Raw genomic sequence first — 17759 nt, forward strand, 5'->3', positions numbered from 1 at the left:
CTTCTGTGCTAAAAGAAAGACTTGCATTTCTATAGCGCCTTTCACTACCACTGGACGACCAAAAGCGCTTTACAGCCAATGAAGTACATTTGTTTTTGAAGTGTAGTCACTGTTGTAATGTAGGAAACGCGGCAGCCAATTTGCGCACAGCAAGCTCCCACAAACAGTAATGTGATAATGAGCAGATAATCTGATTTAGTGATGTTGATTGAGGGATAAATCTTTGGCCAGGACACTGGGGCGAACTCCCCTGCTCTTGTTTAAAATTTTGCCATAGGATCTTTTACGTCCACCTGAGAGAGCAGACGGGGCCTCGGTTTAACGTCTCATCCAAAGGACAGCGCCTCCGACAGTGCAGCACTCCCTCAGCACTGCACTGGAGTGTCAGCCTAGATTTTTGTGCTCAAGTCTCTGGAGTTGAACTATGAACCCACAGCATTGTGTTGTTGTGTGATCACACCCAAATGAAAGAACGGTTTGGCAAACACTTTTTCAAAAAGACCTTGCCCCTTTAAGCACTTGACCAGCCAGAAGATTGTCTTGTCTTTTTTTTAGGCTGCATATAGTGACACCATAAGTCCTGGTCAGGATGGAGATGATTGAGTAATTACCCCATCAACCACGCTTGGAGACCGCACTGCTGTAAGTGACTGGGATTGATTTTACGCACATAGTTTGTATTATGTAACTATCCTCCACTCACTGGAGAAATAATCCTGCTTTTATCGGGAGACTCTCAGGAGAGCTTTGGTCATGAGTTCTGTTTGCTGTAGTATGTAGAGAGCCTGTAAGTAGACTCTGTTTGCTGCTTGTTGAATAAATAGACACTGTTTGCTATTTACTGAATAAATAGACTCTGTTTACTGTTTGCTGATTAATTAGATTCTGTTTGCTGTTTGCTGATTAATTAGATTCTGTTTGCTGTAAGTCCAGCCATAAGTCCCGCCCTGCCTCCAATTCATTGGCTGATGCAGTGGTGTCAATACTCACTCCATTTTTTTAACAGCCTTATCGACTGTTGCTGTTATCTCATATTGGCTAAGGAACGTGAACACTCTTGAGGTGCTGACCAAGGAATGATGAATTTAAAGGAAGATCTGAAACTCCCTTCGATTTACTGCCAGTATGTACCACACAAAGTGAATTCAAACTGGTCTATGCTTTAAGTCTTGGTTGGAGCAATGTAGATTCCCTCAGTGGTTGTATTCGCGTTGTCAGTGTATAATTCAATAGTATAGAACAGGAAAGTCACAACTTTGATCACTGCGTGGTCTCAAATGGGGAGAGAGGGAAGCAGTTGTGGTGGGGGGGAGGTTATAATTTGCCCCAGAGAGGGCTGGAAAGGAGAAAGATCAGCCACAGTTCCCACTCCTGATTATGATTCAGTGACATCTGCTGGTCAGTGTGTAAGTGTGGATGATGAGCGAGGGCAGATTTGGGGGTTAGATGTGAAGCCCGCAACTGCTGAATAGCCCCAAAACACAATCGAGCCTCACACAAGGAAAGACTGGCCGGGCAAGACACCAGAGGTGGTCAATGGAACTGTACCCAAGAACAAGAGAAAAAACTTACAGTGGGGAGAAATCACAGTAAGATACTGAGGATAAAAAGGTGGCCGATTACTCACTACGAGGCAACAATTTGACCCAACAGTTGTGATGGCGTCAAGACCCTCATCATTTATTAACTTCATCTGACCCCCAGGGAGAGTTCCTGCCTTAATCCTGCTACAAAACTATTACAGTAGCAGTAACACCCATCTATTGTACACTCTATAATTCCATGCTCTGTGCTCCCAGTGAGTTGGGAAACTGGGACTATCTGTTGCTGGTCCAACAACCTGTGCCATGGAGTTGACCACACGGATTCGGGTCCCTGATTATTTGAGTTTCATATCTCAACCAAGCCATTGGCAGTCACTTACCCATAGAAAGGGGGAAATAAGCAGGTTAGTAACAGTAGAATCCATTTGTACACATTCCACAAACTGGTTATAGACACTTAGGGCAGGATTTTCATTGGGCCGTGGAGTCGGGATTGGAGGCGTGCGGGGGGTTAAAATCCTGAAATCAGGGGTCCCGACCCCATCCCGCACCCAAACCCGCCTCCATGCCAGTTTCAAAGGAGCCGGGTACCCGCCCCGCACTGGGACCCGCCTACCCGAGGCGGGAAGGGATTAGTGCCAATTAACTGCCTGTTAACAGGTAGTTAACCGGCAGTTTTTAGCCTAATCCCTATTTTTAAGGTTGAAATGTGGGATTCCCGACGGATCCAAACCATGCCAAGTTAGAGGAGTCAGGCCATCGGGTTGAAGGACTTGGAGGGGTCGAGATGTCAGTGTTCAGGTGAGTGATGGGTGCATGAGTGCAAAGGTAAGTGTGTTTGGTGTGTCTAAAGTGATTAAAGAAGTTTAAATGACCATTTCTTACCTTTTCAGCCTTTCTTCCTTTAGGTCCCGGGAGTCCCTCATCTCACCGGCACAGAAAGCAGAATGGCTGCGAACTGTCAAAAGTGACAGCCTTTAGCTTACTGTGCAGGAGAGATTTCTAACTGAGTCTGTGGAGAAGGACTCAGGTTAGAAGTAAGACTGTCAGTGTTTGACAGCTTCAAACAGCTTTCAAACACTGATATTTCATCTGTCAAAACCTCTTGACAGATGACATTTCAGTCTGTGACGTCACCTGTTGCCGGGTGGCCCTTAATTGGCCTGCTTAGCCCGCTGGGCAGGCTCAACAAGGTCAATAAAGTTAAAATCGCGTGGATTGGCCGCATCTCGATGGAGGCGGGACTACAACCCCGAAAGTTGTAGTCCCGCCTCCAACCCGACTCCTGAATGAAAATCCTGCCCTTTAAGTGCAGTTGCCCAGCCTATTACTTCAGCTAAACATGATACACAGTATAGGAATACTTAAGGAGTAAAAGAAAGTAAAGAAAGAAATAAAGGAACAACAGGAAGGAAAGAAAGTACCTTATTTTAATTTACATAATACATTATCACATCCTCAGGATGTGCCATAGCTCTTTAAATCCAATCAATTACAATTGTTATGCAACAACAACAACTTGTATTTATATAGTGCCTTTAACATAGCAAAATATCCCAAGGCGCTTCACGGGACAGACAAAATTTGACGCCCAACCACATAAAGAGCTATTCGGACAGGTGACCAAAAGCTTGGTCAAAGGGGTCGGTTTCAAGAAGCATCTTAAAGGAGGAGAGCGAGGTGGAGAGGTTTAGGGAGGGAATTCCAGAGCTTAGGGCCCAGGCAGCTGAAGGCACAGCCGCCAATGGTGGAGCGATGGAAATCGGGGGATGTGCGAGAGGCCTAAATTGGAGAAGTGCAGATATCTCGGAGGGTTGTGGGGCTGGAGGAGGTTACAGAGATAGGGAGGGGATGAGGGCCCTGGAGGGATTTGAAGATGAGGATGAGAATTTTAAAATGGAGGCGTTGTCAGTCCAGGAGCCAATGTAGGCCATTTGAGCACAGGGGGTGATGCAGGCAAGTGTGGCAGGTCATCTGTACTCAGCAAGGCCTCACTAGTGAGCTGAAGCGCCTCGCCGCTACCTTTCTGGAGCATTTCGAGTGAGGCTGGGATTGCGAGGTTAGCCCTTTTATTTATTGATAAAAGCAGATGACCGCATTTCTCATCGACTTCACCGGTCAGGAAGTGGTCATTTGTTGCTATTTAGGCAAACGTGGCAATCAGCTTGCAAGCAGCAAGATCATACAGACAACAAAAAGGTCAGTTAGATTAGTGCTGGCGGGTTTGCCATCCATCCGCACTCTTGCTCATTATGCGATAAAAGGAAATAAAAATTGGAAATATGTTTAATTGGCAGCAAAGACAGAGATACTGGAAATAACTGTCAGCGCCTGATGGAGAGGGGTCAGGCTAACATTTCAGGTGAGATGTTCCATTACAACTGTTATTCAGTAGAGTCCCTTAAAAGGATATTTTATCAGGTCACAGGTTATTAAACCCACCAAGTGCCTCTTTATAAAATGAGTTTGCATACTTGTGAATTTTGCCTGTTGCTCAGCCCCACCCCCTCCCCACTCTATGTTTTGGTTGGTCCTGTAAGGAGGCTCTCCTCTCGTACCAGTTCCGATGAAAGGAACTCCACCCAAAACCTCAACTGTCTTCCTTTTCACGCACATACCCTCCTTCTTTACCGGGACCTGAAACAATGGAACTCCTCACCTCTCAGTCTTTTCCTCTTCCTACATCTCAAGTTTAGCGTCATCTAATCATTGGTTCCTGAGTGGCCAGGTCTTCTCTTCTATGCCTTTACATTGGTGGCTATCCTGAATGTGGGCTTTGGTCCTTCACCTCAGTAAAAAAAAAAAAATTCCACCCCTCCCCATCTGTCGTGAAGCCTCTGAAGGAACTGGATTTTCCACCTCGCTAGCTTCCAGTTTCCGGGGGGGGGGGGGGTGCAGTGGGAGATGTTCTATTGGCTCCCTGGCTTCTGGCACCATTTCCAGGGTTTCCCGCTGGGGAGTAAGGCCAGATGTTGAATTATTTATACAAAAGCAAAATACTGCGGATGCTAGAAATCTGAAATTAAAACAGAAAATGCTGGAAATACTCAGCAGGTCAGGCAGCATCTGTGGAGAGAGAGAGAGACACAGAGTTAACGTTTCAGGTCGATGACCCTTCGTCAGAACAGTTCATTGACCTGAGACTTTAAACTCTGTTTCTCTCTCCACAGATGCTGCCTGACTTGCTGAGTATTTCCAGCGTTTTCTGTTGAATTATTTATGTTGGGTACCAGGAATGCCGGAGTGTTCTTGGCATCTGGTTGTGCTAAGGTGGGTGGGGGTGTGGGGCGACGGGGGTTCAAACTTGAAGGGCCACCTTGCCTAGCACAATCAATCGCAGTGCGGGAGATTTAAAAACTTGCATTCCTTCTGCCAGCCACAACCTGCTGTGGGAGGCTCTGCAGCCACTTCCTGCCCGTCCACCTGAGGCAGGCGGCTCAGCAGCATTCAGGGCCCGCTGGGGGCCCACCACCCTTTTGCAAGTGAGCCTGACCCCGAAAGATCGACAGGGAGGGTCGGCACTCACTGGGGCAGCCCAGCGCAAAGTCCGGATCGCCACTAATTTCAGAGATTTTCCCATCGGATTGGGAAAATCTGTCCTCTGATGCTCGCTGGGGTGCATTGGCATAGTTGCTGGGTACCATGTGGCATTTCTCCCAAGTAGAGTTTCTTCCTATGGGAGTGAGTAGGCAATACAGTCACTGGAGTCAATCCTAATCCTATCCTTACCCTATATCCACAAACCATGCACTTTCTAGACGGAGCCATTGAATAGCGCTCAGGAGTAGGAACCCTGTGATGCGCTATTGATTCTAATAAAAGGCCGAGTAGAGTTCAGAACAACAGGCTTTTATTAACTACTGAATGCAACTACAAACAGATCAGGACTATGCCTCTAGTGGACGACCGAATGGCAGAGAGCTACCGTGCAGCCGTCCTTATACCAGGTAGCCAAGGGCGGAGTCAGCTGAGGCATAGTCAGGTATAACAGTGAAACAAGAGTGAACGACAACAACAACAACAACAACAATAGTGAACACAGTGAACGACAGTGGTTTACCACATTCACCCCTCGTTTAAAATTAAGTCCGGCGGGGTGAAGTGTATCAAAAGTTCGAGTAGGTGAGTCTGTCGGGCGGCCTCGTTTGCCGTCGAGACCTTCGTGGCGACGGTTGAGATGGTACAGCTTCCAACGACGCGTCTTGAACGGGATCGAGCACCGGCGTATCGTCCCCTTTGGTGTTGGGTGGGCGAGTGGACTCCGGCGGGTCCTGGGGTCGCGGCATGCCGTCTACTGGGGTGGAATGGACAGGGGTGAGAATTGGGTCTACTGAATTTTGGGCCGTGTCGAAGGGGGTCGTGGTGGAGGGCAATGGTGACGGGTCAGTGGACCCCGAGGGTGCCAGATCTCTAATGGAGACTGTATCCTCCCGCCCGTCCGAGTATGCCACGTAGGCGTACTGGGGGTTGGCATGGAGGAGGTGAACCTTCTCTACCAGGGGAGCTGTTTTGTGGGACCTTACATGCTTCCTCAGCAGGACAGGCCCTGGGGACGTCAGCCAGTGTGGTAGTGAGGTACCGGATGTGGACCTCCGGGGAAAAACGAACATTCGCTCATGGGGGGTGGCGTTGGTGGCAGTACACAGCAGTGACCGGATGGAGTGGAGCGCATCAGGTAGGACATCCTGCCAACGGGAGGTCGGAAGGCCCCTAGATTTTAAGGCTAGGAGGGCCGCCTTCCAGACCGTCGCGTTCTCTCTTTCAACCTGTCCGTTCCCCCGGGGGTTGTAGCTGGTGGTCCGGCTTGAGGCAATACCTCTCATGAGCAGGTACTGACGGAGTTCGTCGCTCATGAAGGACGAGCCCCGGTCACTATGAATATAGCTGGGAAAACCGAACAAAGCAAAGAGGTTGTGCAGGCATTTAATGACCGTAACGGTGGTCATGTCCGGGCAGGGGATGGCGAAAGGGAAACGGGAGTACTCATCAACTATGTTGAGGAAGTACACATTACGGTCAGAGGAGGGGAGGGGCCCTTTAAAGTCGACACTCAGGCGCTCAAAGGGGTGAGTGGCCTTGATCAGGTTTGCTCTGTCAGGCATATAGAAGCGCGGCTTGCACTCTGCACAGACTGGGCAGCTCCTGGTCATGGTCCTGACCTCCTCGATGGAGTAAGGCAGGTTGCGGGCCTTGATGAAGTGGAAGAACCTGGTGACCCCCGGGTGGCAGAGGTCGTTGTGGAGGCCCCGTAGTCTATCGATCTGCGCGTTGGCGCATGTACCTCGCGATAGAGCATCTGAGGGTTCGTTGAGTTTCCCGGGCCGGTACAAGATGTCGTAATTGTAGGTGGAAAGTTCAATTCTCCACCTCAAAATCTTGTCATTTTTGATTTTGCCCCTCTGCTTATTATTGAACATAAAAGCAACTGAACGCTGGTCAGTAAGCAGGGTAAATCGTTTTCCAGCCAGGTAGTGCCGCCAGTGGCGCACCGCCTCCACAATGGCCTGGGCCTCCTTTTCCACAGAGGAGTGTCTGAGTTCGGAGCCCTGGAGGGTTCGTGAAAAGAAGGCCACGGGTCTTCCCGCCTGGTTAAGGGTAGCGGCCAGGGCAAAGTCGGATGCATCGCTCTCCACCTGGAAGGGGATGGACTCATCCACCGAGTGCATGGTGGCCTTGGCAATGTCATCTTTTATACGGTGAAAGGCTGAGCGGGCCTCCGCCGTCAGGGGAAAGGAAGTGGACTTGATAAGTGGACGGGCTTTGTCCGCATAATGAGGGACCCACTGGGCGTAATAGGAAAAGAAGCCCAGGCACCTTTTGAGGGCCTTGAGACAGTGGGGCAGGGGAAGTTCCATCAGGGGGCGCATCCGGTCAGGGTCAGGACCGATGACTCCGTGTTCCACCACGCAGCCAAGGATAGCGAGGCGGGTTGTGCGGAATATGCACTTTTCCTTGTTGTACGTGAGGTTTAGGAGTTGGGCCGTGCGAAGGAACTTATCAAGGTTGGCGTCATGGTCCTGCAGGTCATGGCCGCAGATGGTCACGTTGTCCAGGTAGGGAAACGTGGCCTGTAACGCATTCTCGTCGACCATCCGGTCCATCTCCCTCTGGAAGACGGAGACACCGTTGGTGACGCCGAAAGGAACCCTGAGGAAGTGAAAAAGACGGCCGTTTGCCTCGAAAGCTGTGTACTGGCGGTCCTCAGGGTGGATAGGGATTTGGTGGTATGCTGCCTTGAGGTCAATGGTCGAGAAAACGCGATATTGCGCTATCTTATTAACCATGTCGGCTATGCGGGGAAGAGGGTATGCGTCCAACTGGGTGTACTTGTTGATTGTCTGGCTGTAGTCGATGACCAGGCGCTGCTTGTTGCCGGTCTTAACGACTACCACCTGAGCTCGCCAGGGGCTGGTACTACCCTCAATAATCCCCTCCTTCAGGAGCCGCGTCACCTCAGATCTTATAAAGGATCTGTCCCCGGTGCTGTATCGCCTGCTCTTTGTGGCGATAGGCTTGCAGTCGCGGGTGAGGTTAGCGAACAGGGGGGAGGGTGTGATTTTGAGGGTGGAGAGACTACAGGTGGGGCGCGGTGGGCAATTAAAAAACTGCTGGTTGCAGACAGTGAGTGGGGGAAAAGGTCCACCGTATGTCAAGGTGACACTCTTAAAGTGACAATGAAAGTCCAACCCCAGCAGAACGGCAGCGCAGAGATGTGGCAGGACGAAGAGCTTTACATTTTTATAAACGGAGCCCCTCACCGAAAGGGTCACTACGCGGTAGCCGCCGACGTCTGCTGAGTGAGATTTTGAGGCCATGGAGATCCGATGGCGCGCTGGCAGGACCGAGAGGGAATAATGCCGTACCGTATCAGGGTGTATGAAGCTCTCCGTGCTCCCGGAATCAAAAAGGCAAGTTGTGGCGTGGCCATTTACCTGGATGTCCATCGTGGACCTGGCTAGCTGATGGGGTCTGGATTGATCCAGCGTAATGGAGGCCGCTGTGGAGTCGGGAGCGTCGCTGTAAAACCCCGGTGAGGCGGTGGGTGAGTCGGGGGCCCGTTGGCAAAATGGCAGACAAAATGGCGGCGTCGGAGAAGAAGGACAAAATGGCGGCGCCCATGACGATCCCGATCCCCACGAGGCTGGAGGAAGGCAAGATGGCCGCTCCCACGAATCGCAAGCGGCGCTGCTGAAGGTAGGGGTCTTCTGACTTCTGCAGACGCCAGCGTAGTGTCCCTTCTTACCGCAGGCAGAGCAGACAGCGTTTTTCACCGGGCAGCGCGCCCTGGGGTGTTTGGTTTGGCCACAGAAATAACATTTCTGGCTCGGGTGGGACATCGCTGCAGCAGTTGGGGCTGGGGTCCGGGGCGGCACCACGTCCCAAGATGGCGGCGGCCATGACATCCACGAGGCGGCCGCGCGGTCCGGGGAGTAGGCCTCCATGTTCCGATGGGCTACGTCCAACGAAAGGGTGAGTGAAATCGCCTTCTTCAGGTCGAGCTCGCTACTTTCCAGCAGTCGCTGCCGTGTGTGAGTGGACCTGAGGCCCGCAACGAGGGCGTCCCGGATGAGCTCCTCCGTATGTTCCGTGGCTGATACTTGCTTGCATTCGCAGGCTCGGCCGAGTTCCTTCAGCGCCCGTATGTATGCTTCTGTGGGTTCCCCGGGCTGTTGTTTGCGGGACTGTGGTAAACCACTGTTTGTATTCCACTGTGTACATGCCTGGACATGCCTCGGCTGACTCCTCCCACAAGTCCTAGTATAAAGGTGACTGCTCCCCAGCCCTTTGTATTTCTGGACCGGTCGACCACTCGAGGCAGACCTTCATTCTTTTGTTAATAAAAGCCTTTAGTTACTCTCTTAACTCTCAGTCTTTTATGAGTAATTGATAGCGCATCAATTTTATTAACAAAATTTTTATAATGGAGAAGATCCTCACACCAGCATGCCTGGACTTAGATCATCGGGAGGCGGACTCATCCACCAAGTTTACTCACTGGCTTAAGTGTTTTGAAAAATTCCTGACCGCCTCCGCAGCAATCAAATCGGACGAGGACAAACTGGATGTCCTGACCTCCAAAGTGAACCACCGAGTGTACTCGGTCATCCAAGACGCGACCTTGTACGCGGACGCTATCAAGCTCCTCAAGGACCAGTACACGCGCCCAGTGAACGAAGTGTACGCCAGGCACCTTCTGGGGAGTCGTAAACAACAACCTGGGGAATCGACCGTGGAATACCTTCAGGCACTGTCTGTGCTTGGCCGGGCCTGTGGTTGTAAGGATGTAAAGGCCGCCGTGTACACAGAGGAACTTATCCGGGACGCTTTTGTAGCGGGCCACAGATCCAATTACACCCGACAGCGACTGTTGGAGCAGAGTGACCTCGACCTCAACAAGGCCTCTGAACTCGCACTATCATTGGATGCAGCCTACTGGGGCATGGATGCCTACTCCTCTGCACCGTGGACGCCGCGGGGAATGACAGCCTGGGACAGGGTAGGACCGCCTCATAGTGCCGTGCCACCCCAGCCACACCCCAGCAACGGCCCAACTACCGCAGCAGTGTCCCAAGGCCAGACAGCAGTGCCCCAAGGCCAGAAATGCTACTTCTGTGGCCAGGAAAAACACCCCAGAGCGCGCTGCCCGGCGAAAAACGCGATCTGCTCGGGCTGCGGGAAGAAGGGACACTACGCTAACATCTGCAGGGCCAAAGCCACCCCGAACCCCAGCAGCGCCGCGTGTGGGCCATGCGGGCCGCCATCTTGGGCCTCCCCGGCCATGTGCGAACCACCGGTACAGCAGCCATTTTGGACGCCTCCAGCCACATGGGGATCATGGACGCCGCCATCTTGGACGACAGCCGGAACGCAGCAGGCCCCCAACACCGCCTCATCTGATACCCGCAGCGACACACCGACCCCTACGCTGGCATCCGTTACACTGGACCAAGCGAGACCGCACCAGCTGGCCAGTTCCACAATGGACATTAAGGTAAATGGCCACGATACAATCTGCCTTTTTGACTCTGGGAGCACGGAGAGCTTCATCCACCCCGACACGGTGCGGCGTTGCTCTCCCCCAGTCCTGCCTGCGCACCAGCGGATTTCTATGGCCTCCGAGTCCCAGTCGGCGGACATCGGCGGCTACTGCGTAGTGACACTCGTAGTAGACGGGACCGTGTACGATCATTTTAAACTTCTGGTCCTGCCCGACCTCTTCGCTGCCGTCCTGCTGGGGTTAGATTTTCAGTGCCACCTTAAAAGTGTTACGATGGCGTACGGTGGACCCCTACCCCCACTCACAGTCCGCAGCCAACAGCTCCCAAATTGCCCGCCGCGCACCAGGTGCAACCTCTCCACACTCAGAGTCACCCCCCCCGCACTGTTTGCTAACCTCACCCCCGACTGTAAGCCCATCGCCACAAAGAGCAGGCGATACAGTGCCGGGGACAGGGTTTTCATTAAAACCGAAGTGGAGCGGCTCCTGAAGGAAGGGATTATTGAGGGCAGCACCAGCCCCTGGCGAGCCCAGGTTGTGGTCGTTAAGACCGGCGAGAAGCAGCGCCTGGTCATCGACTACTGCCAGACAATAAATCGCTACACCCTGCTGGACGCCTACCCACTCCCCCGCATAGCTGATATGGTCAACCAGATCGCGCAGTACCGCGTCTTCTCGACCATTGACCTGAAATCAGCGTACCACCAGCTCCCTATCCGCCCTGAGGACCGCCAGTATACTGCCTTTGAGGCAAACGGCCGCCTCTACCACTTCCTTAGGGTTCCCTTTGGCGTCACCAACGGGGTCTCCGTCTTCCAAAGGGAGATGGACCGGATGGTAGATCAAAATGCGTTGCAGGCCACTTTCCCATATCTGGACAATGTGACCATCTGCGGCCGTGACTTGCAGGACCATGACGCAAACCTCGAAAAATTCCTCCACACCGCCCAACTCCTGAACCTGACATATAACAAGGAGAAGTGCATATTCCGCACAAACCGCCTCGCCATCCTTGGCTGTGTTGTGGAACACGGAGTCATCGGCCCCGACCCCGACCGGATGCGTCCCCTTATGGAACTCCCACTGCTCCACTGCCTCAAGGCCCTGAAGAGGTGTCTAGGGTTTTTCTCCTATTATGCCCAGTGGGTCCCCTACTATGCGGACAAGGCCCATCCGCTGATCAAGTCCACCTCTTTTCCCTTGACGGCAGAGGCCCGCTTAGCCTTCCACCGTATCAAGGAAGACATTGCCAAAGCCACCATGCACGCAGTGGACGAATCCATCCCCTTCCAGGTGGAAAGCGACGCGTCCGACTTTGCCCTGGCCGCTACCCTCAATCAGGCGGGGAGACCCGTGGCCTTCTTTTCACGAACCCTCCAAGGCCCGGAGACCAGACACTCCACTGTTGAGAAGGAGGCCCAGGCGATTGTGGAGGCTGTGCGTCATTGGAGGCACTACCTGGCCGGAAAACGATTTACCCTGCTCACTGACCAACGTTCAGTTGCTTTCATGTTTAACAACAAGCAGAGGGGCAAAATCAAAAATGACAAGATCTTGAGGTGGAGAATCGAACTTTCCACCTACAATTACGAGATCTTGTACCGGCCCGGGAAGCTCAATGAACCCCCGGATGCGCTATCGCGTGGCACCTGCGCCAGCGCGCAGATCGATAGACTGCGGGCCCTCCACAATGACCTCTGCCACCCGGGGGTCACCAGGTTCTTCCACTTCATCAAGGCCCGCAACCTGCCTTACTCTATTGAAGAGGTCAGGACCATGACCAGGAACTGCCAAGTCTGCGCTGAGTGCAAACCGCACTTTTATAGACCAGACAGGGCCCACCTGATAAAAGCCACTCGCCCCTTCGAGCGCCTGAGCGTTGATTTTAAAGGGCCTCTCCCCTCCTCCGACCACAATGTGTACTTCCTCAATATTATTGATGAGTACTCCTGTTTCCCGTTCGCCATCCCCTGCCCGGACATGACCAGTGCCACGGTCATTAAATGTCTGAACGACCTCTTCACCCTGTTCGGTTTCCCCAGCTATATCCATAGCGACCGGGGCTCATCGTTTATGAGCGACGAACTCCGTCAGTACCTGCTAACTAGGGGTATTGCCACAAGCAGGACCACCAGTTACAACCCCCGGGGGAACGGACAGGTGGAAAGAGAAAATGCAACAGTTTGGAAGGCCGCCCTGCTAGCCTTAAAGTCTAGGGGCCTTCCAACCTCCCGCTGGCAGGATGTGCTCCCCGATGCGCTCCACTCTATTCGGTCACTGCTCTGCACTGCCACTAACGCCACCCCTCATGAGAAAATGTTTGTCTTCCCAAGGAAGTCCACATCGGGGACATCGCTACCGCCATGGCTGACGTCCCCAGGGCCGGTCCTACTGAGAAGGCACGTGAGGACCCATAAAACGGACCCCCTGGTCGAGAGGGTCGACCTCCTCCACGCCAACCCCCAGTATGCTTACATTGCATACCCGGACGGGCGGGAGGACACAGTCTCCATAAGAGACCTTGCACCCTCGGGGGCCGCAGTAACCCACTACTCACTACCACCCCCCCCCACGATCCGATATCCAGCCCCAGCAGACGGCAGGCCTGGGCCCCGCGACCCGCTCGACATCTACGAGGACGACACGCCTGTGCCACAGCCCACGCAGGACTCGACGCCGGAAGCTCCACTACCCCTGCCGTCGCCACGCCGATCACAGCGGCAGACAAGACCTCCGGAGAGACTCCAATACACTAACTTTTAATACACTTCAACCCGCCGGACTCAATTTTAAACAAGGGGTGAATGTGGTAAACCACTGTTTGTATTCCACTGTGTACATGCCTGGACATGCCTCGGCTGACTCCTCCCACAAGTCCTAGTATAAAGGTGACTGCTCCCCAGCCCTTTGTATTTCTGGACCGGTCGACCACTCGAGGCAGACCTTCATTCTTTTGTTAATAAAAGCCTTTAGTTACTCTCTTAACTCTCAGTCTTTTATGAGTAATTGATAGCGCATCAGGGACCCCAGGAGATGTCTTGCGTAAACATAGTTGACCGGGCGTGCATATTGTTCCTTTAAAATGTCGATAGCCCCCTGGTAGCTCGTAGCGTCCCGGATAAGGGCAAAAGCTCGGTGGTTTACTTTCGAATTCAGCACCCTGAGCTTGTCGGCGTCGGTGGCGACGGTCTCGCCAGATGCAGCCAGAAAAGACTCAAAACAGTTCAACCAGTGTGAGAACTTAGCAGGCGAGTCCGGTTCTTGCGGGTCGAGTTCCAGGCACTTGATCTTAAGTATCTGCAGCATCGTTATTTTTTTTTTTTTTTGTCAGTAGTTAATAAAATTGATGCGCTATCAATTCTAATAAAAGGCCGAGTAGAGAACAACAGGCTTTTATTAACTACTGAATGCAACTACAAACAGATCAGGACTATGCCTCTAGTGGACGACCGAATGGCAGAGAGCTACCGTGCAGCCGTCCTTATACCAGGTAGCCAAGGGCGGAGTCAGCTGAGGCATAGTCAGGTATAACAGTGAAACAAGAGTGAACGACAACAACAACAACAACAACAATAGTGAACACAGTGAACGACAGTGGTTTACCACACCCTGGCTGATTCCTTTTGTTCCTTTCACAGCCCTGGGATGCTGAGGGCAATTGCCGCACCCCAATTACTGGCCAGCTGGCTTGGCATTGACCAGGGGTCATAGGTGGCACCTTCCAGCTCTGTATGGCTTAGTACGACACCAGATGGTGCAGTTAAGCCAATGGGAAATTCTGCTATGCATTTTTGCACCGGACCTAAACTTTAGAGATTCTAATCACTGAATCATGCCCGCACCAGTGTGGAATTCATTTCCTCATTCCTATTAAGAACATTGACTGAGATCTTGGTTTAAGTAGCTGGACCACTCAAAATGTCCTACTCATTCCTTAATAAAACCATATATCATTTCCAAGGTCACAATGGCTGGTAGTTGATCAGTGAAAGTGTCCCAGTACGTACCTGATGCTTGGTATTTGTACCAAGTCCTCATGTTCTTGCTCATTGGCAGCTTTGCAACATCGAGGAGTAACGCTGATGCAGCCCATGTTGTAAAACACACGTCTTTGGAGGGCTCAAAGTTGAAGCCCACTCACTGGGTAGTCATGCTAACTTGCACACACCACAGGTTTTCCACAAAAACATCTTGCTTCACATAGTACGTCACTAAAAGGCGATCAGGAAGTATGCTCTGTGAAGTAATAAGCGGCGCAAAATATTTTTCAAACAGCAACGTTTCTTTTCCTTGTCTCTTCCTTGGTTGAAAAGATAGAGGTCAGTCCAAACGTGACAATTTTACCAGTAATTCGCTCACCCAAACTTGGTTCGCGGTGAATAGTTATCAAGCTGCGCTCCTTCCTGTATGCGTAAATCTAAAGCTCTTCTTACGTCTTCAGTTTCCTGTTCAATCCGCGAAGCAACCACCGTTGTTTTTTTCCCCCTCAGGTCTAGTGCATGTACCCAGCTCGCTGGTAAGCTAACTGAAGGTCTGTTGTAATCCTCTATTTGTTAATGTCATGCCAAATTCATACACAGAATAAGAGAAAGACTTGCATTTGTGTAGCACGTTTCACAACCTCAGGACATTCTCAAAGCGCTTCACAGCCAATTCATATTTAATTTGATAGAGGTGTTTAAAATCATGAAGGGGTTAGAGTAAATAAAGAGAAACTGTTTCCAGTGGCTGAAGGGTCGATAACCAGAGGGCACAGATTTAAGGTGATTGGCAAAAGGGCCAGAGGCGACGTGAGGAAAAGCTTTTTTTTCGCAACGAGTGGTTAGGATTTGGAATGCGCTGCTTGATAGGGCGATGGATACAGATTCAATAGTAATCTTCAAAAGGGAATTGGATAAATACTTGAAGGAGAAAAAAATTGCAGGGATATGGGGAAAGAGCGGGGGAGTGGGACTAACTGGATTGCTCTTCGAAAAAGCCAGCACAGACTTGATGGGCCGAATTGCCTCCTTCTCTGCTGTACTATTCTATGATTTTATGAGTTCTTCTGAAGTGTAGGGGGAATTTTAACCCCCAAAAATTGCTGAGTTGGGGTCGGGTGGGAGGTTAAAATGTTAAAAATCTGAATCCCGACCTCCAACTGCTGCCTTGGCTACACTTCAAAAGTACTTCATTGGCTGTAAAGTGTTTTGGGATGTCCCGAGGTTGTGAAAGGCGCTATATAAATGCAAGTCTTTCTTTGCCTTGTGGGAAGAGTGTTGCAGCGTTCCTGAGATAAGCTCTCAGGCAAGACATTGGTTGAGGTTGTGACCCTTGGCAGAAAGTTAGGCAATGCCCTGACTTAACTTCTGCTGGTACCTCGTCTGATGGACTGGCTGAAATCGACAACTTACCGAATCGACCATGAGTTGCGGGGGTGGGGATGCGGCAACTGAAATTTAAATGGGTCCCAAAGATAAATAAAATGTGTTGATGTTTGGCCACTAAAATAGGAGAACTTCGATGTTACATTCAAATTTCCCAATCCTCAGTACGTTTTGCAATTTCCAAGTGTCTTGACACCAACAGGAAATGTTGTCACACTGGAACTCTGGTGAACTGCACCTCCGTATCAATTTTGGCATTTTCTAAACTTTGCCTCCATTCTATTTGTACTGAAAATTATGGATAAAATTAGAAAGTATCCTTTAATGGAATACTAAAACCTTTCAGTTTCTGTGCAGTTTCAGTCATTTTAAAACCTGGGCATTCACCCACCCACTCTCTATTTTCTTATTTCCTCTTCTGAAAGTGTCAATCGTGGCTCAGTTTGCCTCTGAGTCAGAAGATTATGGGTTCAAGTCCCACGCCAGAGCAATTGAGAAAGAAATCTAGGTTGACTCTCCAGTGCAGTACTGAGGGAGTATTGGAGGTGCTGTATTTCAGATGAGATGTTAAACCAAGACCCTATCTGCCCTCTTATGTGGATTTAAAAGATCCTGTGGACTATTTTGATGGAAGAGCAGGGGAGTTCTCCCCGGTGTCCTGCTCAACATTTATCCTTCAATCAACATCACTAAAACAGATTATCTGGTGATTATCTCATTGTTGTTTTTGGGAGCTTGCTGTGCGCAAATTGGCTGCTACATTACAACAGTACTCTTCATTGGCTGTAAAGCGATTTGGGACGTCCTGAGGTTGTGAAAGGTGCTTAACAAATGCAAGTCTTTCTTTCTTTTTCTATTCTGCTATGGGGAAAAGTTGACAGCAATAGCATTTAATGAAATTGTTGCTTTCACTAGAGGTGGGCGATAACAGAATATCGATTTAAAAATGTAACACTCAGGACATGGAGCTAGCGACTGCAGAAGTGAATGAAATTGTAGAGCAGGCAAAGGAAGTGACTCGATACCAAGAAGTCCAATGTTGTAGGCTTTAAGAGAAAGTTGCCCTCACCTAAGAAAGTGCAGTAATTTCATGATGTCACTGCAACAATTGTTTTAATGGATCTCCAAATCCTCTGCCTTGAGTTCAAACCTAAACCCGTTGTCCACTGCCTGTGTTCTTGTTGGGATGGGTTGGACTAACCTTTGAATGGAAAACAAATTAATTGACAACAATGGGCCGGATTTTCCGACCCCCATGGGTGCGTACGAGGTGTGTATCCACCCGTAGGGGCCGCGCAAGTGCCGGGTTCAGGCATGCAAAGCGCATGCGCTAAAACCCGGCACTTGCGATCTGTCAAGAATCCTCTGCCTGCCCGGGAGAAGGGCCTCCGCGGGTGGAGAGTTCCGCTTTCTGCACAACTTCCGCCTGCTGAAAACCTTTAAAAATCTTATGCCTCGGACCTTAAGAGTTTAAAAAAATAAAAAATGTTCACTCATTTATAATTAAAGATTTTTTTAGCCCCGTAAAAAACTTCAATTATTTTTTTCAAAAAATTAAATTTTTGTTTGAAATATTTAATTTAATGTAATTTAAAATATTTTTAAATACGTGATTTAAAAAAAATTATTTAATGTTTTAGTGTGTTTTTAAATGTGATCCCCATTCATACTTTTGACAGAAATAACAACAGAAAATGCTGGAAAAACTCAGCAGACCAGGCAACATCCATGGAGAGAGAAATAGAGTCAACGTTTCAGGTCGAAACCCTTCTACAGAACTGAGAGAAAAGGCAGGAAATGAAACAAAAGGCAGTTTGGCGGCTGGGAAATGGGGGAGGGGATGAAAGAAGA

At 50.4% G+C, this 17759-nt stretch overlaps 1 protein-coding gene across 1 annotated transcript in view; it reads right to left on the reverse strand.

Annotated features, from left to right (window-relative positions):
• LOC147100757 (putative pleckstrin homology domain-containing family N member 1) overlaps window positions 1-14942 on the reverse strand; it is a 60034-nt gene extending 45092 nt beyond the window's left edge. Inside the window, exon 1 of the mRNA XM_085967299.1 lies at window positions 14550-14942. Coding sequence (XP_085823425.1) covers window positions 14550-14635 — 86 coding nt within the window. The 5' untranslated portion in view covers window positions 14636-14942. The remainder of the gene's footprint in view (window positions 1-14549) is intronic.
• Window positions 14943-17759: the final 2817 nt, after the last annotated feature.

The sequence above is a fragment of the Somniosus microcephalus genome, chromosome 25, assembly GCF_052327205.1.
Source record: "Somniosus microcephalus isolate GS21.2 chromosome 25, FLI_Smic_1.0, whole genome shotgun sequence".
Lineage (NCBI taxonomy): Eukaryota > Metazoa > Chordata > Chondrichthyes > Squaliformes > Somniosidae > Somniosus > Somniosus microcephalus.